Below are 12283 nucleotides of genomic sequence, written 5' to 3' on the forward strand. Positions count from 1 at the left end.
TTTGCAAGCTGGCCATTATCAGATGAAATTACTGGAGCAACAAATGTCATCCTCATGCAAATGAGTTGGTCGTAGGCAAAAAGAAAAAGCGGGCTGAGTAGCGAGAAAGAGCTCAGCAGCACAGAAACGCTGCTGGCTTCCTCTTGTTGCGCACCGGTAATTCTTTTAAAGGGAAGGGATAATATCTACATTTTTAGAGAATAGGGTTTGCAGTTTATAGATGAGACACAGGTAAGGAGGGGTCCATTTCTTGAGGCAGGGGAGACCGCTCCCAAGGCATGTGGTCCAGTGGTCCCTCGCCCCAGGGCTTTCACGGCATCGGAACCGACTGGCTCAATCCGGCTCAAAACCGCAAATAAATGAACATATTTGTGTTCCCCGCATTATGCCAGTTTGTCTTTTTTCTCAGGCTTTAGGAAATTGTTTATTTAAAAATACTGCCTGGATGTACTGCTTTCACATCTGATCCATGTCAACACAGAACGCGTTGCCTAATATTGAAGCATTTTTTAGAAATCAATACATTACACCAGCTACATAAAGGACACATAAGCGTGAAAGAAACGGCATCTACTTCCTAGCTGTGTAATCATGGTAAGCCAGGGAAAGGGGTGCGCCAAGCGTCTGCATTTTGACAACTTTATCATTTCCACTCCCCAAATCATTCTTTATTTAGATTCCTGTGGAATGGCATCACCAGTTTGGCACCATCTCTATGCCTATAAATGGTATCCTTTTATTAAAGCTTTGTGCGTGTACGCTGGTACGGCACATTGTTCGAGACTGGTTTGCATGGGAGTTCAGCTGAACTGCACAGGGAGAAAATTCCCTGCTCGTAGAGGAAAAACACTTCAAGGGATTTTTTCCCCCTTTTTTCAAACAAGTCAAGCCACAAATGAATGGATTTTCCAAATTTCCTCGTACTTAGCAGTGTGGTTTTGGGGGTTAGTTTCTGTCAGGCTCTGAGCGTTATCATCAATGTACATCTCCCAAGTGGAGGAGTGGAACCGGCTCAGCTTTTCCAGCTTCACATCTGAGCAGCCAAGGGCCTGAGCACTTCTAGAAGGAGAAGGGAAGACGAGGAGCCACCATTCATTTTTATTGTTCTAGTGCTTAATGACAGGCTTTTAGTTTTAAGCACAGACCTATTACTTTAACAGCTATATCGCTTCACTTACAGGCATCTCTAGAAGGAAATCAAGGGGTTTATTTTGTATGCCTGATAAAACAGCAAATTCATAATAAGAAGAAAGGACTTAGGTAATGGCCAAAGGTAAGTCGATTCTCAAATAACGCCATTAGCTATCTGATGAATTTAGTCAAAACAATGCTAACCATTTCCTCGGAGAAACACATTTGTGCCTGATAACAGCGGCAAAAAGTCAATCTGCAGCAAACCCTGCAGTCCTAATTGCTCAGCCAGTGCAGTATCTAATCTCCCGTTCTCTACAAACAACAGGAACAGCAATATTAACCCTGGAAGCATTATCTCAGATACTGCCCACTTTTAACTGAAGTTGGCTAAACAAATAAAGTATTTGGAATTTACCCACAGAGCAAGAACTAGCATCTTTAGCTCTGCACAGCCAGCACGGACCTGTGAAGAAATCCCATTCATCTCCTTTTCTAAATAGGAAAGTGTCCAATTTTTAGGCACGAAACCCCAATATGTTTGACTGTGAGCTTTTTAGGGGGGATAAAGTAAGCAACAACAAGGAGGTTCTAAACTACCGTATGGGCTAAGACCCCCTGGAAATTACTTGGTTCAGGTGATGCCATGGTGGAGACGATGACGGGGGGCCCCGTGCGCCTGCTGAGCTTCGGGTACGGGGAGAGCTGGGCAGGGAAAGAGGGTCCGGTGGGCGCCAGGCTGCCGTCCCCCGGCGCTCCCGGCCGGCGCAGGAGCTGTGGGCTGCCGTGTGGGCTGGGCACCGGCGACGCTGCCACTGTCCGCTCCCTCTTCATCAGCTCCATGGGCACGGTGTAGGTGGTGGGGTAGGCTGTTTTGGGGCTGGCGTGTGGGTTGGCTGTGGTCATGGGCATGCCGGCTGGAGCGGAGTAGGCAGAGGCTGGACGCGGGTGTGTGTTGCAAGGCAGAGGGGTGTTGTATCCAGAACTAGGGAGGAAGGACGGCCCTTGAGGAGCCCCTGGGGCAGGGTAGGTGGTGGTCTCCAGCAGATGCTGGGTTGGGGCGCTGGATGGGCGGCGGTGCATCTCCCCTGCTCTCGGGGAAAGCGGCTGCAGCGGAGGCAGAGGCTGTGGGGCGGCAGGGCCATCCGTGGTGGGCCCCGAGCTGAGGGGCACCCCATAGTCACCCGGTAGCTCGCTGCGGTGGCTGAAGCTGTTGGAGCGGGTCCTGGGGCGCAGCGCCCCGCTTCTCCTCTCCTGCCTCTGCAGCTGCATTTCTGCCTTGTAGTTGTGGGCGATGCGGGAGAGCACGCGGGCCTGCCCCAGGTTCGGAGCCACGGACTTGATGTCGTTCTCCTCCATCATGGCCAGCAGGTTGGGGGAGTCGAAGCCCTGCTGCAGCAGGGCGGCAAAGGTGCTCTCCGAGACGCCCTCCGCACGCAGCAGCGCCACAAACTCGGGGTCGAAGCTCCTCTTCCCCTCTGGCGCAGGGAAGGTGGGGGGCACCGGTGGGTGGGAAGGGTTGGCCACTGCCGCCTCGTAGCTGTCGTAGGGGCCCTTGGCTCCGGCGCTCTCCCTGCCCGGTCCATAGCTGCTGCCGGCGCTGCCAGTGGGGTCCACCACCAGGCAGGTGGGGGCAGCCTGCCTGCCCCCCGCCGGCTCGGGGGGCCGCTCCGCCCCGTCGCCATAGGCCTGTCTGCCAGGGAAGGTGGGCGGCTCTGCTGCGTACCGCGGGCCAGGGGGCTCCACGCCATACCGTGCTGGGGAGACATCTCTGCCGCGCATCCGCTGCCCGTCCAGGGCCATCTTGGGGTCCCTGTAGAGGCGGGCAGCCTCTGGCGGGGCAGGCGGGCGGACCGGGGCCTGGTCCCAGGACAGCCGGCTGCCGGGCGCCCCGTAGCTGGCCAGGGGCCTGCTCACCATGTGGTCACGGTAGCAGCGGGGGTCCTTGGGCGACCTAGCTGACAGGGACGGGTCACTGTAGTAATCCTGGGGTGGCAGGGAGCCCCGGCCCGCCATGGCTGCCTGCCGGTCGCAGTAGGTGAAGTCAGGGACGGAGCCTTTCCTGAGGGGCCCCGGGGCGAAGGTGGCATCCTGGTATGGGTACGCCTCTTGCTTCAGGTCTGCACCGCCCTGCAAGATGATATCGTTGGCTCGCGGCGGCTCATACCAGCCGCCCTCGCCGCCGTAGGTCAGGGAGCTCCTCCGGCCCGGCAGCCTTTGGTACTCAAAGGCGTTCTCGCTCTCCCAGTTGCCTTCATACCAGCCGGCAGCATCCCAGCTCTGCGAGCGGCCGATGTTGGGGTGCTTGCTGGGGATGGGCATCGCCACGAGGACGCTTGCTCCCACCGAAACGGAGAAGAGGAGGTGCCTTCCTTCTCAGCGCTTCTCCGGCGTGCATCAAAACCAGACCGCACTCCGCCTGAGCCCTCCTGGGACTTCAGAAACCTCCGACTGGCGGTTTTGCTTTTCAAAGTGTTGCCTGAATTATTAATTCTTTGAAACCTTAGCAGGCGAAGCGCGCAGCGGCCGCTGCCGCCCGCTCTCGCTCCAGGTCGGCGGAGGGAGAGCCCCTTCCCGTGAGTGCAGCCGCAGAAGAGGGCGGCCGCGCTCAGCCCAGATGCTTTATCCTCTGCCGCTGGGGACGGCGCGCACATGGACAACTGGCCCGGCAGTGCGTGGGGATTAGGAGCTAAATAAAACCGCTAAAGCCCTCGCCCCATGTGACATCATTTTAGCCCGATGAAATCTCCCGCGCCGACCCAGCCAGCAACCTCAATGCAATTTCTCCCCAGGGAATGACTTTTTTTAATTTTTTTTTTGCATGTTGGTTTTTTAACACGCATTTCATCCATTTCAGTGTTCCCCCTCCTCGAGTGCTCAGGGTTCCCGTCCACACCAGCACCCACCAGGCGTCGGCAGCGAGATAAGGAAACATGGGTGCATCTGCTTGTCCCCACACATGCACATGTAAAAATAAAAAAGAAAGCTTCAGTGTCAGCTCAATCTTAATCCACCCTGATGAAATGCTAATCCACCGCACTCAGCTAAAGACAAATTAAATGGCAGCGAGCGGGCAGGCCTAAAAAAAGGCCCGTGCAAGATATCAAGAATACAAGAGCGATTAGAAATTAGTTAGGTATCTGTTTAACACTTTATGAATATTGTAATTTGCTTTGGAAATCACATTTTTGGTTGTAGCTTCAAATTAGCTGTACTAACCAGGTTCCAAAAGGATTCTTTACATTATTATCATAACACACAAATCCTTTCATCATCCCAGGACAGAAAATTGTGGAGGTGTAATCTGGAATGTATAATTTTAAGACCCTAGCAGAGGTCACGGAAAAGGAGGGAAGGATCAAAGGATCTAAAGCCTGGTCTTACGAAGCAAAAAGGAACAGTAGACTTTTGCTTATTATCTCCGGCTTCCTTTGGACAAACTACATGTTTATGAGATGGGAAAACACTCAGAAACATCAGACAAAATTCAATTTGTATCTAGCGGTATTTCAATATTCATATGGATTAAGCTTTTTTTACACTTAGAGTAGGCAAAAGGATTTAGATGGAATCACACCACAGAAAATTGTTATTTGGGAATGTAATAAAAATTTCCATATATAGTCACCCTTTTCAGAGGAGATATTAAAATGGTTCCCTAAAACACGTACCTAAATTATCAGATGCTGCTCATGCTCAAATAGTCCTTTTCAAAGAAGAACAGGTCAGCCGTTACTTATTTGGCTAACCACTGCGAGTGAAGCAACATTCTCCTTTTTTAATTAAAAAATTTCAGACGGAAAAGATTTTGCCTTTCTCTGCTGTGATCACAAATTTCTTTGCCTCCAACAAACCCCCTCCAGGATGGACCCAATAAAAGGAATAACAGTCACCTTCCCTGGTCTGTTTGCAAGACAGCTTGCGCGTTTTTCCCAGCTAATCCACAATAAATGTTTAGTGCACTAGCCATCACATGGTGGACTATTGTGCTATTATGATAGCTAAAGCACTAATACAGTCTAATGCTTATACTTGCCTATCATACTAATACCTCTGGGCTGTATTTCTGACCCAAATACTGACAGGATCTTTGAGTAATCCCTAAATTTCTTTATTGCAGTAAATATTATAAATCCTCTTCAAACACTCTCTCCTCCAATTCCATCCCCAAGAACCACAGCCTTTAAAATTATGTTGGATATTACACAGACATGCAAAACATGGGCCCCAAAAGATTATTTATGCAATTCTCAGAGAATATCTGATTGGCATCATATTGAATTAACTAACAAACTTAAGGCACATTGGAAAATTTCTGCTTTTGTGAGAGTCAAAACGGGAAGACACATTTGTGGCTTATAAATAAAGCAGAGAACATTTTAACAAACAAAAACATTTTATTACAACAACATTTTGCTAAAGAATAAAATGTATTCCCAACTGGATACAGTGAGATCTGTGCCATTTGTTTGTTCTGAAGCAGCAGAAGAAAGCTACCAAAAATGTATATGAAAAAATAATAAAATCCTGGTCTATAGATCAACAGCATCTTCCACCATTGTCTTCAAAGAAATCACTAATGAACACAGTCACCAAGTTAAGCCCTGGTTGACAATGGAAAAAAACATGCCATAGAGAAATTAAATTTAAAAAATGCTGATCTTGAAAAACTGTACGGGAAGCCTGAAGGGAGGCTGGAGCATTTATTACCTCTGAGAAGAACAAAAGCTTTAATAAGCCCTTGGGTCGCATGACGGACACACAAAAGAGACCTCGCCCAAACCGCCAGATCTGTAACTGGTGGCCATGCCCTCCCCGGCTCCAGTGCACACATGGGCGACAGCAGGACCAGAAAACCCATCTCCAAACTCCCTTCAGCGCAACTGCAGGAGCAGCCGCACGCCTGGGCTCCAAAAACCACCCATACGCCATGGCACCAGCCTGCCCTGGCACGGGCACAACCTTGCAGCCCTTGGGCAGAAGGACGTGCTCTTCTCACGCCCACTTTGCAGGAGCCAGGAAACTTTAACTTCAGACCCGCTGCTAGGAACGCTCATGCATATGGATGATTTATCCCATAGGCGCTGACCTCAATGGAACAAATTAATTATTCCTGCGCTCCAAGCTAAGCAGAGGTAAACACTTGCAGGACCAGGGGCTGTAGGACTTGTACTTTTCTCTGTAGCCATGGGGCAGATGTCCCCTTTGGAGGGCTCTGCTGGCCCCTCTTCTTGTGGACCAAGAGCCACCGCCTGCCCTGCAGCTGGTGGGGAAGATGTGCCCAGGAGCTGTGGAGCTGGGCAGCCTCCCGTACCACCATGACACCACAGGAAATGTTACACCCCTAGGGAACCAAGAAATGAATAAGAAACGATCAGAATGAAATATTTATGGATGGGCAGTAAGGGTCTTTTATTTTTCTTTTTTTGGCAATCTTAAAGGCAGCGCCTATGCAAATTCCTGTAACCCCGTAGCTATTTCTGAATTCAGACCCAATGGCCAAGGGAGGATGCGGAGGCACCAGGGCACAACCCAACATAACCAATCTCATTTACGTTCCTTGGGAGCAGAGGAGACGCCGGCATTCCCGACATGAGGGGGAGACGAAGGACTGTGAGACAGGCGGAAAATTTATTCTCCCTTTATCTTTTAATTCGAGAGGTATTTGGGGGAAAAAAAAACACACACACAAGCAAAAAAAAAAAAAAAAGCTGATCAAGAGATTAAATGCTCTGGTATTTCAGATCACATGAAAAATGCACAGTTTTGACTTAATACTCTGAGTTTCAGTTCAGTGTTGATCTAACACAGGGTAAATTTTGCTATGAGACAACAACTACAGAAGAAGTCTGCTCTGAAAACAAGGTAACGACAGAGTAGAAGAAAGGTGAGCCACCGTTTAAACACCACTTTCAAAAACGGATGGCATGAAATCTGGTCTGGAAACAACTCGCAGTGGATATGAAACGAATATCTTACATAGTGCTAGAAAGTGCAGTTTTCTTCCCATGAGGAGAAAGCCTGGTTTACACACAAAAACTGCGATAAGAAATCAGGATGCTAAAGCTGTGACACAACTGTGTAAACAACATTTTTTGGTGGCTGTAGCGCTGACTTGGGGGAGGCTGGATAGGAAATTTAATTCACATTGATTTAAAACATTTAATTTCAAATTTTGAAAGCAAGTTGCTGGAGAAATTACTCTGTGCAACAAAATAGTACAGACTAGTTTTAGTTTTGCTTGCTATTATTGTAAAATACTTTTCAATTACAAGTTTAAATCTTGTTTCTATTGGAAAAAATGATTTTTAATGCAGCAAAATGTTGATGCTTTCTCTCAAATTATTTCCTTCTGGGAGAGAGTGGAACTGAAACAACGTAGTGAATACGCCAAATGTCATTTCTGGCAAAAACTGTAAGGTGCATCAGTACTGGAAAGACTATTTCTCTTTTAAAGGCAACGGAATCCTGCTCCTGGTAGTGAAAAATCCTCTAGAGAACAAATACATCTCGTGTTAATGGAGAGAGCAGGTATCAGGCCACCCAGCCTTTAGACTTCGCTCTGACACTGTCGGCGAGTAAATTGCTTAATTTCTTACTCAGATTCCCCTTCCATCAAGAGGATATAATAATATACACCTATCACATTCACGTGGTGTTAAGATTAATCAGCGTTTGTCACATGTTTTCAGGTGACAAGGTACAGAGCTACGAGTAGGATAAACACGTCTGCCCCCAGTGCCTGGGCTTTCAAGGACCGCACGTGATTGTCCCTAACGACCCCCAAAGCTCGGGAAGGTTTTCTGAACACCGTCCTCCTCCGATTAGCTTGCAGGATGCGGGGGAAGCAGAAATGGTGCTAAACTACACTGTGGGATACAATGGGTGCTATGGAGAGGAAAAGGAATAGCATGCACCGTGAAGGATGCACACACACACACGCACACGCATGCACACAAATTAGAAAAAAAAAATAAATTAGGAGAAGAAAAGCAGGAAGAAAATGTTCCAAATCCTTGAAAATTACTACATTTGCTAAAATTTGGCTCTGCAAAATCTCTCTCACAGTAGCAATAAGCACTCTGCCTAGATGGACTTTCTAACAGTCTCCTGAAATTAGAGGACTACAAAGAGAAAATTAGCAGGATTGTGCCGGAATCATTTTCAATAATCAAAGGAACAGAACAGCATCTGAAAGCACTCAGCACTTGAAGCCATGCCACATGCTTTTACCAATTTCCAAACCAAAAGCATAGATGCTTTGTAACTTCAACAAAACACTCTCAAATACCAACTTGGTGCGTTACAACAAAACACCCTTAAGATCAGCCGATTATTAAACAATCATTGCCTCATGTAACTCTGTATTTCGATGACTTTAAAGCAAAACCCAAAAGCTTACGTCCATTTGTAACTCAACCCCCCTGGCGCTGGGATAGAAATGTGCTGTAACTGTTGGCTCACACGCGTTACAAGCTACAGGAATGCACTAGCACACGCTGCCTCTAAATGTTACGCGCAAACTGGAATCCGTAACCGGGTCCAATTGCCCTTCCCACCGACTACATACAAATGGGTCCACGCGTATGGAAAATAAAAGGTCAATACTGTACCGAAATAAATGTGGAGGCACAGCAAAGGAGCCTACCTCCTATGCCAAATAAAGCAGACGTTTACACTCAAAACTGATAATACAGTATTGCACTGCTGTTGGGAGTAATTTCCTATCATTGCTCGGAAGGAGTTTGGTATGGGAGGCTCCTTCCCAGCCTCCCAGCGACACGTCTCAAATCACTGCCACATGCCACCAACTCTCCAGCTGGAGTCATTTCACCCATCTTTCATTGAAGGGTTCCCTACCTCCAATTACCTTGGGTTTATTGCAGAATAAGGCATGCGCACCCCGACGAGCTACGCGGTAACTTGTCACCTCATGTTATCCTGCTCCCCTGGCAAAGCCCTCCTGATCTGCCGTCTGGGATGAAAACCGAACTGCAGGTAACAAATGCAAGAAGCTAGCAATCACCTAAAATACACTCAAAGTTAAAAACAAGACGCCCAGCTGTAAAACACAATTTGAGCCACTGTAATGAGCCCTACAAGCTCTTGAAACTTCAATCAGGAACGATTTTGCCTTTAAGTGTGGGGAGACTCCAGTGAAAGTTCACAGAAACAGCATTGTCGCATTCCTGTACCAACGAAGGGATAATAAAAACATCAGATGTATCCCTACACCACAAAACTACACGCTTTCAAGGACTACAAAATAAAAATCCATCTGGATGCTGAACGGCAGTCTAAAAGCCAGTAGACAAGGTTCATTGGGCACATCCCTCAACTATGCGCAAAGATCTAATCTATGAATGCTCTTAAAAATAATCCTCTAGAAATCACATCAAGCACCTTGTCTCCAAAACTGGGTATTAGACCTTGAGGTCAAATCTCATCATTTTTAATAAGAATTCAGGACCAAGATTTAAATAGTTCGTGTAATGAAAAGCATGGGAATTATATCTGTCCCAGAAAGCAGTAGAGAAATCCATTGTTAAATGAATATATATTGTAATTCTGAACTCTGCCATGCATGTCTGGGCTTTGCATAAAAAATAATTAATTACTAGATTGTAACACAGTCCTGAGGAGATAAACAGGCTGGGGTTCAGGGTGTCTCTCGGCTTTACTTCCCCTGATGACGCCAAGACCTTGAAAGACGTACTTCCCTTGCAGACCCAACGCAGATAAAAAACAACAACAAAACCAAAACAAACCAGGAGGAAATATTACTTTAGCTAAAAAAATATTTATGCATTGCTTTTTTAAAGATTGATATATTGTATTATTCTATTGTAATAATCAAATCAAAGTATCAAATGTGGAAGGACCACATCTGCAGGTATGTCTTACTGTGGTCCATCCCCATCCATGGGGACAATTAATGGGGGTGGCTGGTCCCCAATGGGGATGACCCGAGGCCAAAGCTGCCAGCCCAGCGTCCCTTGCTTAGGTTCATTTGCTGATTCAGTCAAATACTTGTTATCATTAGCAGGCAGTGACACTATTTTCTCTCAAAAATGAGTGTCAAACTGTAACTATAGTCTATTTTGTGAACTGAAGCTGCTTACTAGCAAGTTTTGAGGTGCTAGATGGCAGCAGAGTGTGTTGTGCTTTTTTTTAAATATACTAAAAAGACAATTTAAAAAAAGACAAAACAAATCAACAGTATTAAGTTAATGGGCTATATAAAAGCGTCAGTAAGAAATGATCAATGCCGTTTAATTTTAAGGCAACAAAAATGCACACACCAACTGCAGAAAACTTGCTCTTTGAAGAAAGCTCTCAGATATAAAAGACATAATGAAAACCTTCACTGTTTTGGCACTTCCATCCATTACATCTGTTTGTGGATACCAAAAAATATAAAAGAAAAGTTGTGTAATGTGTTTCTCCGCAGCTTTATTTTAGTACAGCCAGATGTCCTACTCCTGACAAAATATTTACTAGTAAATATTCAATAGAATCAGAATCAAACCTAAAAGTCTAGTCAGATCCAAACATTGTCACTCCTTTAAAGATTCTAACTTAGGAGTCAGAGATGAGTATTTTTCTGGTATTTTGAAGGAAAATCCATCCTGTTCTCATCTGTCCCCAAGGACTGATCATTTCCCATCATATTTGGAAGAGGCAAAGCATCCAACTTCCACCCCCTGGATGCTGGAGGCGACTTCCCTGCTGGAGACTCCGGAGCTCAGGAATACGAGACTGGGCTGCCCCAAGGCTGTTGCTCCAACAACCCCTTAACACGGCTTCTCGTTGCATATTCTGGGGATATTATCATTTTTCTGAGTAATCTTTAAATGCGGGGGAGGATTTAGAGTAAGGAGGAAAAACGATACGATGACAACATGTTAATCCATAAACCAGTTAATTTAAATGGGAAATGTGGTAAGGATGAAAATTAAGTTGATGGTATTGAAGTCATCAGCTGTAATTGTTTCTTAATTAATAACATGAAGTTATAAAGCGTGTTACATGGAATCTTGTCTTAAGGCTGGAGAAAATGGAAAAATACAAGGCAGAATTTAGACACACATTAAGTTACCACAAATGTGGGCTTAAACGCAAGGAGAAAACAACAGAAGTAATTTTTCCCAATTGCTGTGCGTGTAGCACTCAAGTTTCAGGGAAAGGGGAGTTCTTCTTGCAATAGCTTGAGTCACAGATCTATTACAAAAAAGTTGCATACCAAATTAATGAAATTTTTGTCTGTAACCTTATCTAAATGTGTCTCACTCTTTACCGGATGCCTGGGGGATTTTGTCAGGCTGGCTTCATATCTGGCTCGAGTCATGCATATCCCCCTATGGCACGTCACAGCAGATAGACCGCACGGAAGTTGATGTATAGAAAAAAGTCTACACAGAACTGGAACTCTACTGGAGCAGCCTATGCCCCCGTGCTGTAAGGACAACAGCGTACCTGTAGATACGAGCTCCACAGTACCTCCACCACAAAGCCCAAAATGTCCACATCAAATATAAAGAGTTCTTCATTCAGTGCAGCAAAAGGGTTGAAAATCAGGGAATAAGGTCAATAAGCTTGAATAATGTCTGTGAACCCACTGAGGCTGCTTGAAGCCTCTTCATCCATAGGATTCTGTCCTTCTTAAAATTCTAACAAAACCTATTAATGACAAATAATTCCCAAACCTGCTATGCCTCTGTCAGCAAACGGGTAATGAAGAGCACTGCTGGATGGCATACTTTTCGCCGCCCACACTGGTAAAACAAGGCGTAACCCAGCTTTCGTGTGAATTTGAAGTGATTTTCTGAAACCTCCATAAAGGCCAAAGAACGTCATATGGACTAAGAACAGCAAAACATTAGGAGCAGCCAGACAGATCTTCAGTTAGCATAAATCAGCACAGGGTGCAACGGGAGAGGATCTGACAAGCTAACTCTGCCTTTTCTCTAGGCAAAATGTGGCAAGCAACCCTTCCTTAAAAGCCTGATGGTTTATGTGCTTTGAGGTGGAAACTTAAAAAAAAAAAAATATAAAAAGCTTTATTGTGGGGGGGAAAACCCTCGTACTGTGTTTTATATTCAAGGAACAAAGAAACTCAAACCCACTAGGAAAAAAAAAGTCTATATTTATT

The 12283-nt window shown here is 46.0% G+C and overlaps 1 protein-coding gene across 5 annotated transcripts in view; it reads right to left on the reverse strand.

Annotated features, from left to right (window-relative positions):
- CTBP2 (C-terminal binding protein 2) overlaps positions 1 to 12283 on the reverse strand; it is a 146835-nt gene that overhangs the window by 44099 nt on the left and 90453 nt on the right. Inside the window, exon 1 of one of the 5 annotated variants that reach the window (XM_054207330.1) lies at positions 1761 to 3712. The exons of the other annotated variants lie outside the window; for them this stretch is intronic. Coding sequence (XP_054063305.1) covers positions 1761 to 3453 — 1693 coding nt within the window. The 5' untranslated portion in view covers positions 3454 to 3712. Of the gene's footprint in view, positions 1 to 1760; positions 3713 to 12283 lie in introns of those variants that run through there. 5 annotated transcript variants of the gene reach the window in all.

Source organism: Rissa tridactyla, chromosome 6, assembly GCF_028500815.1.
Source record: "Rissa tridactyla isolate bRisTri1 chromosome 6, bRisTri1.patW.cur.20221130, whole genome shotgun sequence".
NCBI lineage: Eukaryota > Metazoa > Chordata > Aves > Charadriiformes > Laridae > Rissa > Rissa tridactyla.